This window comes from Suricata suricatta, chromosome 2, assembly GCF_006229205.1.
Source record: "Suricata suricatta isolate VVHF042 chromosome 2, meerkat_22Aug2017_6uvM2_HiC, whole genome shotgun sequence".
NCBI lineage: Eukaryota > Metazoa > Chordata > Mammalia > Carnivora > Herpestidae > Suricata > Suricata suricatta.
In genome coordinates, this window is record NC_043701.1 from 75,406,999 (window position 1) to 75,429,702 (window position 22,704).

Genomic DNA, 22,704 nt, shown 5'->3' on the forward strand with positions numbered 1-22,704 from the left:
GAAAGAGAAGCATTGAGTATTGGAAGGATTCCTGGTTGGAAAATGTTAGGACCTCAGTCAGGGCTGGGAAATGGAATCAGGAGCTGGGGAGACTATCTCTAATATTTCCAGATATCTCGTCTCTGTTTCTTATTTTAGCTTCATCATTTGCTGCGTAACAAATGGGATCTCTCTGCCTCTGATAGAAAATGACTAGTCCAGCCTGAGTATATGTGTGTTGTGCATGTAATGGAATGGGGGGCGAGAGAGAGATTGGGTGGGAATGAGGGGCAGGGCCATCTGTGACCCACACAAGGAGCTGTAAGAGGAAACGCTCTGAGAAAGTTCCATGGGCAGCTTCTCAGATGGGAGTCAGAGAGGAGATGGGAGGACATTTCTGGTAGAGGAATGATCTGTAATATTTATACAAAAGGATTTTCTTGTACTGCTCTGTTAAACTTTGATAGTCAAATCCCTGTTTCTCCCACTTGATTGGGAGCAGTTTTATGAATCTTAATTAGTTTCTCTAGTTTGGGTTAAGAGCATTGTGTATATACGTGTGTGTGTGTGTATGTGTGTGTGTGTGTGTGTGTACTAAATGTCTAACCTATAATTCTATTCCAAATATACACATATAATTCTATTTATGGAAACATTTTATTGCTGTTAATCAACTGGGAGTTATCTTCATCAAAGAAATATTTTTGGTGTCTCTTCTATGATATGAAAGGGGAAGCATTGTCTTTTTGTCATTTGCGAATGAATTACTTGTGCTTATACAACTATCACTTGTTTAATATTAGCGAGAGAACCAGATAGTGCCAGAGATAAGACAGGGCGCTTCTGCGAGTGGAGTGTGCCTGCCTGTAACCTGTGGGTTGCCAGCGTCTCTGACGTGGCACAACCCCTTGTACATCTATAAGCAGACATGAGATAGTGGCCCTCATAAGAATGATCCCATACAGCAGTTTTTGTGGATGGAAGAACTCCTGAGGACAATATTATACTCATTCAACTTAATATTATATGAAATTCCTAAACAACTTTCTATATAGAAAAACATTTGCTGCTTGTATAAGAAGGTCAAGAGTGAAAATGTCAAACTGCTCATTACCTCCCCTTGTGGGTGGTGAAAGGAATACAGGGATTGCTGAAATCATCCCATAAAGAGATAAATATTGAGCACATTAATAGATGATGTCCTGGTTCAAAAACAACCATGGTGACAACTTTCTTTGCTTCTTACAACCCATCACTCAGCTGTTCACCTCTAAAATCTCAACCTGACAATCATGTGGCTAATATGACAGACTTTTAAAACTCTTCAAGTTTTTGCATATAGTTTGCACTTTGTAAGATGGTGGAAAATAGCATGTAATAATATGTGGATTTTTGGAAATATTCTGTACCAAGAATAAGGCAGTCGAGGTGTAGCCTTATTTTTATGAGAGAGGATAAGACGTGGATGATGTCTAGCTCTTGCCTTACCATCAGTCAGTGCTGTGCTTTGAATCTCTACTTGTTCCATCTTCATCGCTGAAGGACGAGACTGCAATGCACCCTGTAATGAAGCTTTTTCTAGTTCCAATGGTGGTGTCCTTTCTTTTTTTTTAAATTAAAAAAATTTAAATTTTTATATATTTTTGAGAGAGAAAGAGAGAAAGACAGAGACAGAGACATAGTGCGAGCAGGGGAGGGGCAGAGAGAGAGAGACACACAGAATCTGAAGCAGGCTCCAGGCTCTGAGTTGTCAGCACAGAGCCTGATGCAGGGCTTGAACCCATGAACCATGAGATCAGGACCTGAGCAGAAGTTGGGTGCTTAACCGACTGAGCCACCCAGGCGCTCCTGTGTCTTTTCTTAATCTATGATATCTCATTGATTATAGTCATGTTACTTAACAAAGAGTATGTTTTAAAAAGAGATTCTGATCATTGTTGCAGATTCATTATACTATTCTCATTACTTTTGTGAATGAAACTTTTCAGAGAGAGAGAGAGAGAGAGATAGAAATATAGCTATAGAGGATGACAATAATAAGGAAATGCTGCTTATTATTTCCTCCACCCTAAAATACATGGTATGTTAGTTTATTTTATTGAGTCAGCTAAACATGAAGGATGATATAAACAATAGGCTGTAGGAGGAAGCAGAAATGAAATTGGAAAACCTTTCAAGTCTTCTTGAGCCATTTCAGTTGAAATGCTCTATCATTTCATTGTGAATGACATATAAGATGTACTCATAGTCAAATTTAATGAATATACATTACAGAGATAAATGGTTCATGAATTCACCATCATTTTGGATTATGCATTATTGCTCTTTAAAATCATTAGTTTGGAAAATTGAGATTTGATTATAATTTGCAATTTCCTAGCATGCCCTGACTGGGAAAAGAAGGAAGCAGTCTGGATAATGGTCAGAGAAAAATTTACAAATGCAATGGGGTTGATCCATAAAGTCAGTAAAGCACATGGCATACTCTACAGTCAACTATAAAAGTTTGACCATGGAAACACCGGTGGAATAACCCGAAGTACCATCAGAGCTCACATATATTCTAAAGTCGCTTTCTGCATAGCTAGATTTCTCCCAGAGATTAGTGCATTTATCTAAAGAGAATGTTTATTGAGCAATCTTTCTTTTCCAGAACTGTACAAATAGTCACTTAAGGACTTTTAAGGTATAAGACCAGATCTTGGCCATTCAATACTGGGTAGAACTCTTTTCCCCTTTGGCCATGATTGGATGTTAATCTCACATGAGAGGACAGATTCCTTTCTTGGAACCAGAATAAAAAATGCGCCCTCTTTTAGTAAAAATTTTAAAATCTTAGGAGGGCCTTTTGCATTCCCAAACTGACTCTGAAGATTCACTGACAACTAAGTCAACAGCCAGGCTTGTAGAAATGTTGTTTATACTTTGTCTGTTTCCTCACGCAGCCCTCACTCCTTGACCTACGGTATTCTGCTTCTGTCTCCAGTCACTCATTCCAAGTCACCAGTGATCTCTTTGTGATTAGAGTTACTTTGTATTCCTTTTATTACTTGACTCTGAGACCACAATTGATACTGTTGTGTACTCTCTTTTAAAAGAAATGTTCTGGGGCACCTGGGTGGTGCAGTTGGTTAAGCCTCCAACTTCGGCTCAGGTCGTGATCTCACAGTTCGTGAGTTCAAGCCCCACATTGGGCTCTGTGCCAAAGTCTGTGCCCGCTTTGGATTCTGTGTCTCCTCTCTCTGCCCTTCTCCTGCTCTCTCAAAAGTAAATAAACATTAAAAAAAAATAAATGTTCTTTTCCTTTGGCTTCCAAGACACTTCCCTGATCTGCTTCACTTTCTCTGTTTCTGGGCAATTTAAATTATGTCTTCTTAGACTTCTTTGTGGGTCCCTGTTCTTCCCAGGACATTCCTTAGGTTTTGAAGTAGACTGCCTTCTGTCTTCACTATTTACTTGTGCTACTCCTGAATCGTCAGTCATCATCTGTGGTGATGTTCGATCTCTATTTCATCCAGTCCCATCTCCAGAGCTTTGGGGAATATACCCAAATCTATGCTGGCTAGTTTAACATTGATGTTTCACAGAAACCTCAGATTCAGTGCGTTTAAAACAGAAATCCTCACCTTATCCCTGCACACCCCCAAGCTGCCGCTCTTCCAGTATTGTCTGTCTTGGGGAATGGCACCACAGCTCATTATTGACTCCATCTTCTTCACAATCTCTACTTTCAATCAGAAACCAAGATATATAGCTCTTGATTTTTGCCAACACATTGTTCTTATTGTCACTATCCTTGCGTACACTTCCTTTCATCTCTTTACCCTGATTATTGTAGTAGCCTCCTAACTGATAGGTCTACCTGGTCTAGTAACCAAGTACTCTTCTCATCTCGTCTCTCAATTAAAGTGTTCTCCTTTACTGCATAGCTAGTCATGGCATTTCTCTGATTAAAACAAAACTGTGTCCCATTTCACCTGAGATGAAGTCATGGTGCTTATGTGGCTCTAAGTATCTGTACAATCCGGGCCCATGCCTACCTATCCAATCTCATCTCTTACCCTTCTTCTTTCCCTTCTTTCACATCTCCCAACACAGTGTGGCTCTTCTTGCGTTTGGGTTTTAGCACATCTCTCTGATAAAGTATATATATATTCTCCACCAGGAACACCCCCCTCCTACTCCTTGCCTTTTATTTGGCTCAATTCTGTGAAACTCCTAGAAATTCTTGTATATTCCCTCAGAGGCATCCCTTAATTCTCTATGCTAGGTAAAGTTAGAAACAGTTGCAACTGTATACACAAGATGATAACAGTAATTATGTATTATTATATATTAATATAATTACTATACCTTTAATTTTTTTGTGTCTGGGATACAGGGAGAGACTCAGATCATTTGCTCATGACTGCATTGCACCCCTACATCCCCATGCCTGATAAAGTATTTGACAGAGTTTTTCAGTTCACACTTGATTCAATGAAGAGAAAGTAAAATTCAGTGTGTTGTGTTGTCCTACAACTAAGAGAAACATAGGACGAGATATTTCCATATAATGTGAAAACACACCTTTCTACCTACATTTTTATTGCAAATGGAATAAATAATATACCAGTGAATTTGGAGGGCCCTATGGAGGCTTTTATGTGTTTGTGCCCTTACACATGATTATTCATGTTAATAAATGACAATGGCTGGCATGGCATTCAGTAAATGTATGTGGTAATCAAAAAAATGACTTTTAATATTTTGAATGAGATTTATTCGACTAAAGGAAGGAATCAAGCTCAATAAGAGCCGCTGGTTTTATACTTGGCCCAGCTGAATGCAGGCCTATTATTAAGGGGAACCGTGGTATTAAATATCGGACTCAGGATAATCATTGGGACAGTTGCTCTTTTAGATTAATCTATTTTAACTTATCAAATTGTTTTAACTTTCCCATGAAAGCTACTTTCTTATATCAAAATATTAGTACTTAGCCATTTCAACCAAGTATGTGATTTAATATGATACACACTCTCTATACCTCACCAAAAGGTATTAATAATGGAAGTACATCAAACAAAAGTGATGCCAACCCGAGGCAGCTGTAATTGAAAGCACATTTTACTTTACAAATGCTGTACTCCTATATTCCCTACCTGAGGAATGCAACCATCTTGCTGTAAAAACTAGAAACCTAAAATATTTGACACTTTTCTCTCCCTCATAACCTATGTTTGTTTACTTCCTGATTATCTCTCAAACTGGTCCCCTTAGATCCATCTTCATCGTCATTAATATGATTGGAATGATTATCAGCCACTCCCAGAGGACGTGTAACACCTAAGAAGCTGTCTGCCAGCGTGTCCCCTGAGGGCCATTCTTCACTCAGTAGCCAAACCTGATGATGCTCTGCTGAAAATCCTCAGTGGCCTCCCATCGCCTTCAAGAAAATGTCTTACTCTTCACGGTGTCTTCTGATTCCATAGTGCTACCAAACTTGCTATTCAGATGTCATAATCTAGTATATAGATTTCTGACTTGTCAGTTTCCCATTCTTCTTTGCACTAAAATGGATACATCCAGGATGGACTTTTTAAAGGAAAATGTATTGCCCGTGGGTACTCTCTGGTAAGGTGGATTCATTCACTCATTCATTCATTCATTCATTCAGACATTAGGCTTCAAAATTTTATGAAAAACATCTTAATCTTCTCCTCCTGTGTGATCTAAAACAGTAAGTCTTTCTTTCAGACACATTTTTGCTTAACAGTTCAAGGGCTTCAGGGACTTCTGCATAATGCTGAGAGGTTCTACGATGTAGATGAACAGAGACCCCAGAAGGAACAAAATTACTTGCTCAGGGCCACATAATGAGTTGGTAATGGGTTGCATAACAAAGGTCAGTCTTTTCATTACAATGATCTTTTCATTTTGTCGTTTTGATGGCGGCTGGAACATGCCCGTGAATTGTCACTGTCCAGGACAGAAAGTGAGGAGTCCATGAATCAAAATACTACAAGGCGTGTAGTTTTATCCATGATGAAATAAACCTTGCTGTAGTCTATTACCCTTGGCTTCAAAAAGTAACATCTAGTATAAACCGAGCCTAGTATAAACAAGAGAGAGAAAGAAGGTGACATATGAGTGAGAGAGATCCCTTGGGAGGTCATTTCATTAGAATGCATTTTGGTAAAATGTAAATATGTTCAATATTCAGACATTTATTTCTCAGTAAATCAAGGCGTTGCATTTAAAGAGGTTAGAAATATGAAGTGTATGAATAAAACGGAATCAAATTTGCACTTTTATAATAACAAGAAAATTTAGATAATAAATATTAGCTTTCTGAAGCATGTATCTTTCAAAGAGCAAGTGTGGCTACTAAAACAAGGCCTCGAAGGACATAAACAGCTTTTAACTATGAAATCAAGGTTGTATACCTTACTAGTAGCTTGCTCAGATGCTTTAACAGGAAAGAGTATTTTTATTTTTAATCCAATGAATTGGGAATGAGTTCCTATACTTGGCTCAGGGAATAGTAACATATAAATACAAAAGTTCCACTGAATCACTTCCAGAAGGTATTCTTAGCTCAAGTTTACAATGAGGGTTTCTCGAGTTTGCCAGGCTTCACAGAGGAAATATAATTTGATCAATAAGCAGAATTTTGCTAAGTGAAGTGAAGAAAGATAAAGACAGAGAGGAGGAATATTGGGAATTCGAGCTTTGCAGATCATGATAGAATTTTGCATTATATCCTAAAGATGAAATGGAAGTCATTGAAGAATTTTGATTGGAGGAATGACATTTATTGTTTACAATATGCCAGAATTATAATCCTATTATTTCATGCAACAGATCCCTAATCAGTCTTATAATCTAGATACTGTGATCACACTCAGTTTATAGGTGAGGAGTCTGAGGTGTTGAAAGGTGAAGAAGCAAATTACAGCACTACCGATTCTGGAGCCAGTCCAACTCAGAGGTGGCTCCTTAAATTTGTGCTACGCTGCTTTTAACATTGACAGAAATATTATATAGACTAGCAAGAGAAAGAGGAAGATGAGGAGACTGGAATGAGGGAGATCCCAAAGGAGAACACAGAACCAAGGCCAGACACTAGAAATACTTTCTGTGGAGAGAGGGTGGGGCTTGGACTGATTGGCTGTCAGTGATGAAAAGGAGGAAAGGAAATTGGGATGAGGTTCAAGTTTCCGACTTGGCAGCTGTGTGGAGAGTGGTCCCTTTTACAGCAGCAGAGGGTGCAGGAGGGCGAGAGGGGGTCAAGGAAGTGTGGTGGCAGGGAAGGATGCCTTCCATCGTAGCGCATGGAGATGGAGACCCCTGTGGAAACGCAGCGGGGCGTCTGGAGAAGGCAGTGAGTGAGGGCCGGAGCACAGGCGGGGTAATGTGCAGCAGGGAAGAGACCTCTCGGAATGAAACGCAGACCTCCTAACCTCACCGTGACCACACCTATTATGTAAATTTGTGAAGTGGAAATAGGAAACTTGTGTTATCAATTCTTGCTTTCACTGTGCAAACTGCTTCATGTCTTTGGGTTTCAGAATCTTTATCTGCCAAACAAGAAGAGTAGAGCAGACATTTGAAAATTGCTTTTGGAGGTTCCCTTTATGCTGTTTATTGCTTAAATCCCATCATCAGGTAATCTGGAAATTTACATAATTGGCCACAAGGGGGAGAACTCTAATTCTATATTAAGTTGTTTTCTCCACTATGAAGTAATCTCAAAGTTACTGTTGGGGTGTCTCATTTCTACTTCCTCCTGGAAATTGGGGGAATGCTACTGATAAGGATAGGTTTAACTGAATTGAAATGTGGTTTTGTGTCACCAAAGTTACGATAAAGTCCCCGAATGTAAAAATCTATTTGTATTAAGCAGTAATTCTCCATGAAGAAAGCCACATGCCTCTTTAATTAAAATGAAGCCAGTAAAATTTTTAAATTCACCCTGGGAGGATTTTTCCTTCCAAATAACATTATTTTAGTTAACCTTCATGAAAACTATAGCCTTCCCAAAAGCCCTTGGTTACTCTGAAGCAAACATAAGAGCATTGGCTTGTCCATTTACTATAAAGATATCCATGTCAAAATAAAGAATTAGAATGGCATAGGCCACAACATTTAAATGTCACATGTTTATTGAACACACACACACACATTTATATGCTGTATGTTCTATATTCATTTGTACAAGAACATTGAATGTTACATGCTCAGTGTTAAAATACTCATTTTTCTGTGTGGGTTAACTTCTTTCTGTTCTCTAGTTTTATGGAAAATTTTACTGTAAGGAAACTATAACTCACATCTCTTACGAGTTTTCTGAAGGTTTAATAAGTCACATTTTTTTACTTGGTCATATTAAATTACATGTATAAGGTCTGAATATTTATGTGTTTTATCAAATATAACCAAACATATAGTACATGAGTGTCTTCCTTTTAAAAGACATGATATGGTCATAGAGGGGGGCACTTGGGGGGAAGAGCACTGGGTATTATATGGAAACCAACTTGGCAATAAACTATTAATAAAAAAAGACATGATGTTAGTAAGCTATATAGGAATCTCAATAATGCAACAGTTACTGAAAACAGATTTGTGTTCTCCCTTAGAGACAGTGTCACATTCTTTTAATATGTTTCATGACAGCAGATCTTCCTTTGAGAGTGAATGCAATATTTAAAAAAAGAGTTTTTATGAATGAAGACTAAATATTAAGGTCATCAGTCAAGTCGGAGTATATATTATTTGGGAATAAAAAATCTAGATGTAGCTAAACTATTTAAACTCCCTTTGATTTAAAAGCCTTCTTAATTCATCTGTCATAAAAGTCACAAAATGTTTTCAGCAGTGATATTGTAACTGAATTAAGTATAACTTCACTAAATCCTGATGTGCTCACTAAAAAAGATAAATAAGTATATAAGCAATTTAATTTATTTGCTTGCTTTGTGCTTATTTTCCAGTTACTTTCATGACTGACACTTTAAGAATCCTTTAAATGTGAAATAACAGTATACTAAGTAAATTAGTAGTAACATCACTGAGATATTTTCTGTAACTTCTTCTAAAAATGACCCCGATTTTCAATGTTTTTCTTTGGCTTAATAAATTAATTTTCACTTGATATTTTTAGTATATGTGCTGCCAAAGCAAGCACTACTTGATATTTTTTATATCAGAAAGTATTATTGACCAATAAAAGATCTATGCAAAGCAGTGTGGAAGACACATTCTTGACTGCTGCCTTTATACCCAATGACAAGGACAGTGCTGGGACCCCTAGGAAATATTACCATTCGATATTTCATATGTATAAGTGGCATAGGTGAACGAAAAGCAAATGATATGAAATTATACACACACATATATAATTATATACATAATATATATGTATATATATATACACACACACACATATATACACACACACACACACATATATATATACACACACACACACATATATATATACACACACACACACACATATATATACACACACACACATATACACACACACACACACACACACGTGTATCATTGTTCCAGAGTGTTACATAATCACCCACCCAAACCTTAGTGGCTTAAATCAATTATCTTATTCAGAGGTCTGGAATTTCCTCAGGGTTCAGTGGGCACACACGGTCTCTGCTGCCTCGCACAGTGTCGGCTGGGCTGGCTTGAAATCCAGGGTCGACTGGAAAACTAGAGTCGGAGTCACCTGAAGTTCCACTCACGCACTCATGTGTCTAGTGGAGATGCTGGCTGTTGGCTGGGACCTGGGCTCGGGATGTCCCCTCGCAAAGTACTTGGATTGCTGGCAGCATGTTTTTAAGTTTTAAGAGCAGTACTGAAGTGATCATGGTAAAGTGCACGGCATTTTCATGCCCTAGCCTTGATCACAAGGGATCACTTCTGTTGTACTCTGTTGGTCAAGGCAATCACAGAGGTCTGCTTGGTTTCAAGAGGAGGGGATTGAGAAGCCACCATGAAACCTGGGAATGTTAGGGTCACATTGTAAGAAGAGCATGTGGGATGCAATATATTGTCATGGCCGTTTTTGGAAAATATGCCATCCTTTTTTATATGTAAATACATAACTTTACTTGTAAACTGCACTTCTATTTACTAGCTAACTAAAAAAATACTCTTCCCAAACAAACATAATATACCTTGCTGAAGGAATTCTATCTGATCCAATGAACATTTAAGGTTCATTTTCTCCTTCCTGTTTCTATTTATTCTCTGTTCTCACAAATATGTTATCTGCCCTCCCCAACTTCTCCTCATATCCACAAGCCTAGACCACGGCTTACTTCTTTACCAAGTGTTTTCTCTGTTTTATTTGTTTTGTTTTGTTTTTTGGCCTGGAGAACTTTCCCTCTACCTCCACTCGTTTTGTTGCTGAACATTTACTCTCAATGAGTCGATGGTTGGGTCTTTTCTCATTTCAAAGAGTAAGTAGCACATTGCTGACACATATTAGGTGTTTAATATTTATTAAATTGATAATATGTTTGTAAGTTATTAATCTTTTTTAACCAGAAGAATTATTTGACATATTATCTAAAATGTACTCTTTCAGTTTGTAAATTTAAATGAACAAAGCTTCAAGTTTGGCTAACAGTGAAAAATGCCATTCTGTATCTAAATATATATTACAAAATGTAAAAATAGAAAGTCTTTACTGACTTTTGATTCTTATATGGAACAAGTGATGACAAATTGTCTGCAAATGAGAAATTTGCTGTTTTTCCTCTGAAGAGGCTGAAAATCAAATAGTAAAGAAGCAAAATGATCTAACCATATTTCTTCTACTAAATCCAAAGTCTGTTTCATAAGGTATTGAAATAGTTTTGTATATATATCACCGAAGTCAGCAAGATATTGATGTTAATTGTTTAAATAAACTATAAAATTTTAAATACTGCAAAAAGCATTAATCCTGGAGGAAGGAAGGGAGAGGGCAACTTAAAATAGGTCATATAGAAACTACATAACATTAATTTCTTTAGAGGAAGTAAGTTGGAAAAAAATAACCCATTTGTGTATCTTTGTGGAATCATTTATAAATGTTTTACACATGGGCAAGAATGATGCTTTCTGTGCACCCTGCCATATCCCTAACATCTGGCAAATATCTGTCACATGGAGAGTGTTCAAAAAATGATTTTGCATAAAAGATGCAGTGCCATCTGACAATGTATTTTATGGTTGTTTCAAAAAGCTAGTGTGTTCTTCAGTTTGGGTTTTGGGTTTTTCTTTCTGTTTTATTTTTGTTGTTGTTGTTCAGCTTTGTAATGGTCTGACAATATTCTTGATTAGACAGTTAAGAATGTGTGAACTCAGGAACTATTTTCAAAGTTTAGGTATTGTTTTCTGAGTTCAGGAATCATATAGATATTCCTTCAAGGCTTTTCTATATGCTACCAACTAAAATAATGATCATATCATATCATACCATATTTACTTTTACACATACTTTCCTCTAAACGTACATTGCAAGCAACTCAATGATGGTGTTCCCCCCCAAATTTTATATTCCAAGAACAAAATCATTTTTCCTGAAATTTGATTCTGAGTGGTGCAGCCTCTCTCATTGACTGTTGAAAGAATGGATGAGAATATGAATTGAACTTTTCCTTTATCATCTATACTTCTCTTTAAACAAATAAGTCATTTCTTCAAAATGATGTTATCTTTTGAGCAACCATTGACTTATTAAACCCCTCCACCCATTAAAACAATGTCTTGAACTTGCTATCAGAATAAATGTAAATTTTAAAGTTTAGCTCAACATACTCTGTAAAGATTCATATATTACCTTTGTGTATCCCGTGGTGTATGGTCCTTTCTTTTTTAAAAAGAAGACTCACCTCACAAATATTTTCCTTTAAGTAGCATCAATCCCTTGAGAGATTGGACCACACCAACCACGTCCCTCTCAATCCTAGAAACAAGAAGGAGCAGGCCATATCACCTCAGAATCCAAAGTGATATGTGCGGGTCTGTTATACATGTTTAGGAAAGCTTCTGGATCCATGAATTCTTCAGATTTGCACAAGTACTTTATTATCTGTTCTGAGATGAGCAATTCAGGTACAAGTTGGTGTAAGTTGTCTCCTGGTCCTTTAGCACCCACTTTCACAGTCTTTGCAACGTGCAGTGCCAGTTTATGAGTCTGGGTGAGAAACTCTGTGACGACCCCCTCTAGGGACTGTGTCTGTGTGATGTCATCGAGATACATAACTGGAACTTTTATGACTGAAACATGCCATTGCGTGAAGAGTCTTGTTGGGATGTTATGGGACACAACTATAATTTTCATCCCTTGGATAAAAAATTTTGTATCATTCTTTCCCTGGTCAAGATGATCTAAAAGAATTCGGTAAAGGGTACCGCTGGAGGACTCCAGGATATGCAGAATAGAAGTGGGATAGATGAGCAGAAACCCGGTCACTGCTGCTTCTATGTGATGTTTTAAAATGGACTGAAACACGCGTTCATAGTAGTCGGCGATATCTTTTCTTTCTGTGTTTGCTGTTATCTTGGCCACTAGAAACACCCTATGAAGAAGGAATTTCTTGAGCTGTAGTCTTTGCTTCTCTTCCTGAAGTTGCAAGTAATTGCCACGTGGAACTTGGGGCATTAGAAGAGACTCTGTTGGAACAGTCTTTTTGCTGGTCTTTTGGGCATGGCCTGGGAAGGACATGATGGGTCCTTTAGTCTTCTAGATGATTCCAGTTTTTAGCCTATCGTACTGTTTACATTATCAGGATACCTCTTCAGTGATGAACTCTTTTTTTATTTCTTCTGACCAAACAAACAAACAAACAAATAAAGTTTCCTCCATTTGTCAAATGCTAAGGTACAGCAAAATTCCTTCCTAGTGTTATCAACAATACTGTCTTTGAAATAAAAGAGAATGTTAAAACAAGATTCAAATTGTAGAGATCTTTTTAAAAAATTTACAATGAAATAACTAACATTCACATTGTATGGAAAAACCTCTAATACACTGGAAAGTGGAGTGGGGAGAAGAAAGAACATACTTAGAGTAAGTTAAACTCTGTTTTTGTTTGCATTATTATTTTCTCCTTCAGTTTATAGTGCATTTTCTCTCAGCCCCCATTCTTGAATCTCAAACACACACACACACACACACACACACACACACACACACACACGCATACACCCAGGAACGCATATGCTGACAGTCACTGTCCATAGCATTGGCAACACATTAAAATGTCCTTTCATAAATGTAATGCTAATTACAGATTGTCATTAATTTGTCAAATTTTAAAAAGTAGTATTTTTATGGCAATTTCCCAATTTCTTTTATAAATATAACTGGTCAGTAAATTTTTTTTTAAAAATCTGGGAAATTCTTAAGTCCTAATTGGCTTACTTAATCTTTACTCAGTATATTAAAAGTTAATACTATTGATTGTATCATACCAGTACATTTTTTAAGTAAGTAGTTTTGATTCTTTGTTTTTTACAATCAATAAACATCAGAAATGGCTCTTTTTCCTTCTTTCCGTTGTTGTTGGTGTTGTTGTTGTGGGTATCAAATAATAACTCGTGTTACTTTTAACTTACTCTTCTTCTAAATCTTTTTCTTGTCTCCAGGTCATCTTAACCTTTCTTTCCTTCTTTGAATGCTTCTTGCTTTTATCTGCCCCCAAGGTGCTGCTTTTCCTCCATCATGTTTCCAACTGCCAATGTCTTAGGGTGCCCCCAGCTGTCCCGTGTGTTCTATTCTTGTTTCCACGGTGCTTTAGTGAGTCATGATGCCGGGGGTGTTAAAGGGCCAGAGCACACTGGCAAGTATCATTTCTGAATTTAATGATGTTATCTCAACAGATGCCTCAACATCGCAGTAGAGGAAATGAGGGATTCTTTTCTGAAAATGGCTTCTTTTCAGCCAGGTGCCTTTGGTAGCCAGACAGATGGTGGACCTGAACATCTTCCTAGACATCTTTTCTTTTCACTTTTTGTCCACAATTTCTGGGAGAGAAAACTAAAGCATGGAGTAGTTATATACCTTACACACAATTCAAATATGCTTTAAAGTAACCTCCCTACTCTATTTACACACGAATTAAATTGGAGCACCTGTTAGATTCTGTATAATGGTGACTGCTTTAAGAAAATTCTTAAGATTTTCTTAATGCAGTTTAAATTTAAGTTAGTTTTTATAATAAAAATTAATAATACCATATCTTAAAACTGCATTCAATTTTAGAATAAGGTTAGAAAACACCCTTAGTTCAAGTTTTATAAAGTAAGCCTGACTTTCCCCCCCTCAGGTTTGTGTTATCCACACTTACAATCTGTTTTTAATGACATACAGTAATAAGAGGTGACTTCATAATTCTTTAATTGTGTGATACATAAAAACTGACTAATTCTTTATAGGGTTCACGTCATTGCTTCCTGAAATGATACAGTCTTTCCCAAGGCACATGAGAAACTTGTCCCTGTTCGGTCCAGGGCTTGTTTTCAGCCTCATTATTCCTTCCACTTTGTAGAATGTGATTGTGTTGATCAGAGCCTCCTTTATGGCCTTCTCTCCCTTGGTTTCTATGACTCTGCCTGGATTTCTTGCCAAGTCTGTTTGTGGCCTTACTCAGTTCCGTCTGACACTCAGCTCTGGAAAAAGCTGAGGCTCTGTGCTCATCTGTCCAAGTAGCTTAGCATCATCTTCTGTGAGGGTAGGTGGATGGTCCTCAGTGTCACTCTCATCTCTAAATTTAACGATCGACATTGCTGATTGACCATGAAGCCTTTCCTGCTCAGTCCAGCCATGGACTTGGACTCCTTCTCAATTTAAGCATCAAGGTAGATATTGTTAATTTGTTGGGGTTGAGAAAGAAGAAAAAAAACGGAATCTCCATCCCAGTGTTTTTCTGTACGGAGGACTCCCAAACTGTACTGCTGTTTACGACTCTTCTCCTTGGATGTACCGCTGACCTTTTAAACTTAAAATCCCAAAATTTTAACTATTATTTTCTGGATATTTTCCTTTACAAATACTGTATATGTATCTCAGTTTACAATTTTCTTATCTCCTGGCCAACATCCTTGGTCTTATTTCTTCATGTTTCCTAAACGTTATCCCCCAATTCTATTCTGTTACTAAGTCTTTTTACTTTGAAATGTTTCATAGTTCTTTGATCTTTGTAGTCCTTGCTCTTTATTTGGATTTTAATAAGAATCTCCCACCCTCAGTATTTTCCCACCTTGCCTCTTCAGCTAAAAACGTGAAAGTCTGTGACCTTATGATGTATCTGCTTCCTAAAGCTCAGGAGATACATTTTTTGTTTTATTGTTTTTAATGTTTATTTATTTTTGGGAGAGAGACCAAGCATGAGCAGGGGAGAGGTAGAGAGACACAGAGACACAGAATTTGAAGCAGGCTTCAGGCTCTGAGCTGTCAGCACAGAGCCTGACATGGGGCTTGAACTCACAAACTGTGAGATTATGACCTGAGCCAAAGTCAGAGTTTAACTGACTGAGCCACCCAGGTGCCCCAGGAGATATGTCAAACGGACAGGCAGCAGAACCTAAATGGAAACGTAATGCTGAGGACTTGTCTTTCAGATATTCTACTATCCGCTCTTGTTATCCAATCCATCTCACAGAAGTATACAGCATGTATTTGTAACTCATGTCAAGCATGCACCTTAATATTTACTGTATACTTTATGCTCTGGTTTTATTTTCTGGAATCTCATGTTTCTGAAAAATAGACTCCCAGGATCCTTTATCTTTGTGAGGCAGAAAGAAAGGATTAGAAAGATTAAATACCACTAATTGATTATTTACCATGTGTCCTACACTAGATGCTTTTGCACATATTAATTAACTCAGTCTTCACTACAACTGTATAAAGTAGATAGAAATTGACCCCACAATTATAGAAGACAAAACTAAAGCATGGGCTGTAAATGCTTTACACACAATTCAAACATGCTCTCAGTAACCTCCCTATTCTGTCTACCTAGGCTAAAGGGCAGGAAAATTGTTCCCTCTCATATCTGTGCTCACAGGACCATTCTTTGCTTGTCTATGACATGACAGTTTTTCTGGAAATGAAAGACACCTTGTGGTTTGGATAAATGAAATTGAAAACTCAATTCATGATTACCTGTAATTCAACAAAATTGATTTCCTGTCTTTAATCTCTCACTTATCTCAGGTTCATCTACACATTTGGTGTGCCAGGTGATATCATGGGCATTGTAAGAAATACAAACATGGAGGGCGCCTGGGTGCCTCAGTTGGTTGAGCATTCGACTTCAGCACAGGTCATGATCTCACAGTTCATGGGTTTGAGCCCCGCGTCGGGCTCTGTGCTGGCAGCTGAGAGCCTGGAGCCTGCTTCTGATTCTGTGTCCCTCTCTCTACCCCTCCCCTGCTCATGATCTGTCTCTCTCTGTTTCTCAAAAATAAAATACATGTTTTTTAAAAAAGAAACACAAACATGGAAAATACCTTGTTCCTAATTTTAGGAGTTTGGAGTCTGATAAGAGGCGTTGAGATGTCCATGAATGATTATAGGGCACGGGAAAACATAATATGTACAATGTGAATGATGTTCAGTGTTTTAGAAGCACTGAGGTAGAAAGGGTGCCTCTGGTTTTTGGAAAGCTTAATGAAAGATCTTCTAGTGGGCATGGCTTTCCCAAGGGAACAGAGCTTGAAAGTGGCTTTGTGAATGTGTCTTGAATTCATTTCTTTAGAATGGGAGGATGTACACTGACTGACTTGCTTCTATTCTCTTTGGAATACCAGATCCCATTTTAACCTTTTGCCAGTACTCATATACTAGAGAAACAGAGAAAACTCTAAATCATTGCCACTGACATTTTTTGTGTTTTGATATATCTAAATAATTAGCGTGAGAATTCATGTTCTAAATAAATGGCTAACAACTTAGGTAGAACTTTTCACTAAGATCACATGCCTAAACTATTAAGTAGCCAAAACAAAAAACAAAAAACAAACCCAACTTGATTTAGCAAGGCAAAAAAGATGTTAGTTATCAAATCACAAAATATTTAAAGATTTATTTTAAAACAAAGAAAACTAGATTACAGTCTTCAGCATTGCTTCTCATTGTCAAAAACATTATGGAGAAATGTTTGGTAATTATTTATCAAGGAGAGCACAGGCTAAAAATACTTTGTTATTCAATTCAAACTTTAGCATATGTCTACTATAGGTAGAAAAATGCGACCCTGTGGAGATATTCTTGTAAATCAGATATTGTATCTACATATGAAAGAATCATTTCTATTAGTAGATCTTAAACTCTACAAAATTATTCTTAGTGCAGGACTGGAGAGAAGAAATGTAATAAAGACATAAACAATGAACACAGAAAACAAAAAATGCTGGACCAATTAAACCTGATTGGAATAACTAGTATTTAAACTGGAAATAAAAAAAGATATGATTCACATGTGGGGGTAGGGAAGGGATGGGGATTAGGGAAGATACAGAACAGACTCTATAAGCAAGAAACATAAAGAGAAGAGGGCATATATTACAGAGTTGGGAAATGTGACCCTTCATTAAGAAAATGACACTAGAGTGTAGTTCGCAACCAATAGCATCTATAGGTTTGTTAAATTGTAGATTCCTGGTCTCTAACCCTATAAAGTCTGAATTAGTATAGTTCAAGCATGGTCCAAAACTTTGCCTTTTTTACGTTCTTCCAGTGTTTCCACCTATTTCAGTTTAAGGAAGAATGTACTGGCTTATGGTGATTAAAGCACTGGCCATCCATTAGAATCATCTGGGGGAGAATTAAAAGAGAAGCCAACTCCTGGTTCATATTCAATTAGAGTGAAAAGGAACACTAGCGTGTGTGTTTGCGAGAGCGTCTCCAGGTGATTCTAAGTATAGTCCTGCGTGGGTCTGCTCGTCTAGGTTGGAGGGTGAGCGCAGAAGGAGACACGAAAGAGAAGAAAGAAGCTGCAACTATTTTGCAGAGGACTCGGATGCTGCACTCAGAGGTACGAATTTTGCTCTGTGGGTGGTAGGGAATCGCTGGGACTTTTTGAGTGCCTATAATCATAACTGTGTTTCAGAAAGTTGCCTGTGAAGTGCAGGGGAGTTAGAGACGGGAAATGCTGGAGGCAGCAAGCACACTTTTAAGAATGCTGCAGCTGGGGAGTGAGTGCTCTTGTCTCCTGCCAGTCGAAGAGTAAATTGGTTTAACTCTTCTCAAAAGTAATATAGTCATATGGATCATGAGCTTAAAAATTTCATACTCTAAGTAATGCCTCTTCTGGGTACATATCATAAATAAAATCATTGACAATTAAAAAGGATGGTTATTATAGGAATTTAGAAAGAATTTGAAAAATTGAATAGCTATATTAATTATGGAATGCTGTGATGCCCTGAATAATTTTTGAATGTTTTAAATGCACAGAACACAATTATTCTCAAAGTAAATAATATAATATGCTAAGTTGCATATAATATGAAATTCCCACTTTATTTTAAAAAAGATAATACAGAGAGAAATCAAATGTTAAAATTGGTGGAATTTGATGTTAATATTTGTTGTGCCTTTATTAAAATTTTCTAAGTATGTCTACATTGCTGTTCTATAAAAAAAAATAACATTAGAAAACCCGATAGGCTGTGGTACTGGTTTGGTAAAAGGTTATATGTGTGTTGCTGCGTTTGTGCTGTGGGGTAGTCTAGTTTGAGAGGCTGCTGTTGGGTAGAAGTTGTACAAGGGTGGATGCTGGACCAAGTGGAACAAGAAGGATCAACTCAGGGATGTCTGGGCTTACTGACTGGCAGCCAGAATGGGAAGACACAGAGGTGGAAGATAGAGCTTTATCAAGATACAGTCCTGGAACTTCAGTTTAGAAACACCTTGCCTGAAGTGAGATCCTCTTTGTATGGTCAGCCTAAAGCCTAGCACTGAGAGAAAGGCGGGTCTTTAAAGATTTTGGCAGTTGCTAGGAATGAGGAATATATGCAAGTCATCATCAAGGTAGACATGACTTGGTCAGTTGGATATAGGGGGTGAGCTATGGAAAGATTTAAAGAGAATTCATGGATTTGAATCTTAGTAGCTGGGAAGACTTATTTTTATAATACAAATGGAGGATAGAGAAGAAAGCCCAGATTTGGAAAGAAAAATAATTTGTAACTATTATGTTGAAGTGGCCTTGCCATAGGAACATCCAAGTAGAAATGCAATTAGGAGCCTGGAGATCTAGAAAAGTCAGCATCATGATGCAAATTTGATTGTCATCTACACTGAGGGAAAAGTTGAAACCATGGGCACCAATGTACTTGTGAGATAATGACAGGAAGGAAGATGGTGGAGAGAAAACCATGTGAAACACTTAATTCAAGAAGTGGACAAAAGAGAGCCAGTGAAAGAGGCAACAGAACATGAGAGGTGTGTGGGGAACAAATGAAACAGAGCCATGAAGGTCAATTAAGGAGAAAGGTTTAAAAGTGGGTGATAATGGCAAAATTCTAAGGAGAGGTAAAATGCATGAGGACTGAAGTCCTCAAGTACTCTAGTATTGGCAATTACAAATGTCCTATAGACTTATAAAAAAGAAAGATTCCATAAAATGATTGAGGGAAGCCAGGTTACAGTCGTTGACTTGAGTCAATATAGAATAACTGGTCAAAGAGTAGACTACTCCTCCAAAACATTTGGCAGTAAGAAGAATGAAAGCTCTCTGGTAGTAAATTACAGAGGAAGAAGATTATAGGGTAATTATCCTCCAGCGATCCTAGGTTTATCTCTATTAAAAACTAGCATACTATACTCTATTCTTTTTTTTTTTTTTTTCCTAAACTGCCATTGTGTCCAGCCAGGAAGGTGGAGTCTGAAAATCGAATGCTGTACTATAAGCTTTGAAAATATTTTTAAATCATCAGCTTTAAACAGAGATTTAGGACGCTGTAAATAACACTGAACTCTGTATTGTATTTATTCTTCATCTTCAATCAAATGTATGTTCTGCAAACAGAAGAGCCCCCAAAGACCTATAAATTATTAACACTTGGTGCACATTATGTCAGTGATCTAAACACAACAAAGCCTTAATTTAGTTTTTCATGGCTTTAAAAATCTTTGAGTTATAATAACAAAGTTGCCTTCCACATACAGAAGTCATTATGCTTGGAGTAGTATCTTTGTAATTTCAGAGCCGGTATCTACTTTGGTTCACATCATCTGTTATGCTAAAACGCATCATCAGTAAGCTAATATCTATTTTAGAGTATGCTTTTGGTTTAATTTTGATCAACGTGCTGTGCAGAATGGAGAATGTGCAACTGAAATAAGTTTATTTATTTATTTATTTTTCTTTTATAGTTTATCGTCAAGCTGGTAAGAAGTTTAGAGTCAGAAGGAAACTTGGCACCACTGACATAACATATTCCTTTTGCAGTTAAGGAAAACATGGCACAAAGAGGCCAATTGATTTTACTGCCACCAAGTAGCTTACATTATATCAAGGTTGACAAAAACATTCATACATGCAATACGGAAGCACTGAGATGATACTTCTTACTAGATTACTTTTTGGGAAATATGATAGCTGTTTCATTAAGTAGAATGGCACTAGGGCTATTCAAAAAAGTTACAGGATTCTGAATTTTGTGGTGCTCATAAGAGAGGCAGGAAACACTTTTACACGGAGAAGTAATATGATGGGTGCCAGGTTTAATGGTTCTAGTAAGTGTATTTAGGATATTTGGGGAGGCAGAATCCTACAGTCAGAAATGCCTAATGAAATATTGTTAGGCCCCATACATATAATGAAGATTTAGGCTAGAATTTACAATTTTGGGAAGTATTTCTGTTTAAATGAAGAGTAATGTTAATATTCCAAGTCTAAGTAACTATATCATTTTTATTTCATGTATCCAGAGAATCAGTAGGTGAAAACAACCTGGTGAAATGTTTTTACAGATTGACTGTGTCCTAGGTACCCAAACTGCTTTTTCTTTATTTATCCAACTGTCTATGATCCTGCAACCTTCCCAGCCTATGCTAAATTTTTTTGCCCATTCTAATTCAGGGAAATCCCCTGCTTTTTTCAGAAACTGTACCCACTAACATTAGTAGTTGTGGATGTTTGACAGCCTCATGAAATACTGCACACCATTGTTTTAATGTGTGTAATCATAAGGCACAGTCCCCTTTATGTGGCGTGAACTATAGAAACTGCACTTCTGCTTGGGTGGTGACTTTGGGAGGACTCGCTGGCAGGTTGGGCAGTGGCCGGGGCGGGCGGGGGGGGGGGGGGGGGGGGGGGGGGGGGGAGTGCGGGCATGGGCTGCGCAGTCATCACTCTTCAGCGCTGGCATCTGCGAGCGATGCATGAATGCCTTTCTGGTCCCCGCCTCATCTGTCACCCTAGTTCTTTGTCTCTATGACAGACACCGCTCGGCTACATATGTGCCACCATTGACCCCATGGAAAAACTTTTTCAGTATGAATACTTATTGCAGGAGAGTCCCTAGGCAAAGCTGTCTAGGACTCTGTGCCTTTGGGCGTGGAAATGTGGACAAATAGTCATTTTGTCCCTCTGTTAGCCTTGAGAAGTTCTAAGCATCACATTTGATAAGATTATGGCTGAACTAAGAAGGTCTTAACTTCTAACCCAATGATCTAGTTAAGTAGAAACGATTATGATTTCTATGTGAATATTTTACATTCACACAAAACTTTTCACTTTTCAGTGGGCTGAGCCATGTCTACTGTTTAGTTGTGATATACTCAGAAAAATTCACTATTAATATAAGATGAATAAAAGCATAATGATAAAGCCAAAATTCTCAGGCCCCAATAATAAGCTTCAGGGTCAAAGACTAATGTCATTTGGAAACTCACTTCTTAGAGCTTTTAGCCAAACATCTTGAGTATTGATTGCTATAATTGAATTTGTTTGTGACTATAATTTTTCACTAAGAACAGTTAGACTTTGAGAGAGGCCACACTTTTTTGACTGTGGTTTGCTGAGAAGGATAACTTTGTTTTTATCATAAACAGAACTGAAAGTGTAACATAACTTTCATATCTGGAAATTTTAGGGAACCTTTTTACAAGGTAGAGAAATAGCCTGGCCTAGTCATTGCTTGATAGGTTAAATCTCCAGAGTCTACTTCACAAAATACTGTACTTAGCTACCATGAACCCATATTCAAGATCTATCTCGTGTGTGTGTGTGTGTGTGTGTGTGTGTGTGTGTGTGTGTGTGAGAGAGAGAGAGAGAGAGAGAGAGAGAGAGAGAAAGAGGGAGAGACTTTTCAATGTTAAGACAGTATGGCATTAAAAAGAAAGCATATTTTTAAGCTTTGACTCTTGATTAAAGTCTGTTTTGGGCCCAGGCTCACAAGGTTGTGGGAAATGATGTTTAATGAATTTCCAGAGATGGAAGCCAATGGTGGACTTGTGTTCAGTAATGCATTTTTGGTTGTTAGAAATTTGCTTCCAGTGATGTATTTGAGAGCCAGGCTAGTCTTACATGTTTTATAAGGTCATTCTCCAGGACCTCTGCCTCATAAAAGGAGGGAAATTCTTCTTGGTCATGATGTCATTATACTGGAATCAAGTGCAAGTCTCTGACCTAGTGCACATCCTTTATGTCTTCAACTAGCTGTTTTCTTTGTGAATTAAGAATTTAAAAATCAGTAGTTCTTTTG

General features: G+C 37.5%; 2 protein-coding genes across 7 annotated transcripts in view; one reads left to right on the forward strand and one right to left on the reverse strand.

The window, feature by feature from the left end:
* ZNF804B (zinc finger protein 804B) overlaps positions 1-22,704 on the forward strand; it is a 502,964-nt gene that overhangs the window by 17,549 nt on the left and 462,711 nt on the right. The gene's annotated exons all lie outside the window — the stretch shown is intronic.
* TEX47 (testis expressed 47) lies at positions 4,965-13,747 on the reverse strand. 6 transcript variants are annotated; one of them, XR_003904642.1, is made up of 3 exons: positions 13,600-13,747; positions 11,871-12,807; positions 4,965-6,073 (listed from the first exon to the last, which is right to left on the reverse strand). XR_003904642.1 is itself a non-coding variant. In XM_029928542.1 (2 exons), the coding sequence occupies exon 2, from the start codon at positions 12,704-12,706 to the stop codon at positions 11,945-11,947; it is 762 nt and encodes a 253-aa protein (XP_029784402.1). In that variant the 5' UTR covers positions 12,707-12,807; positions 13,600-13,747; the 3' UTR covers positions 11,622-11,944. The 6 variants fall into 6 exon arrangements, 2 of the variants coding, with proteins under 2 accessions (XP_029784402.1, XP_029784412.1); XR_003904649.1 differs by having other exon boundaries at positions 11,819-12,807; XR_003904656.1 differs by lacking the exon at positions 4,965-6,073 and adding an exon at positions 9,532-9,989.

Bases quoted from the DNA above. Each gene is read 5' to 3' on its own strand.
- TEX47 (XM_029928542.1), bottom strand. From the start codon at position 12,706: ATGTCCTTCCCAGGCCATGCCCAAAAGACCAGCAAAAAGACTGTTCCA.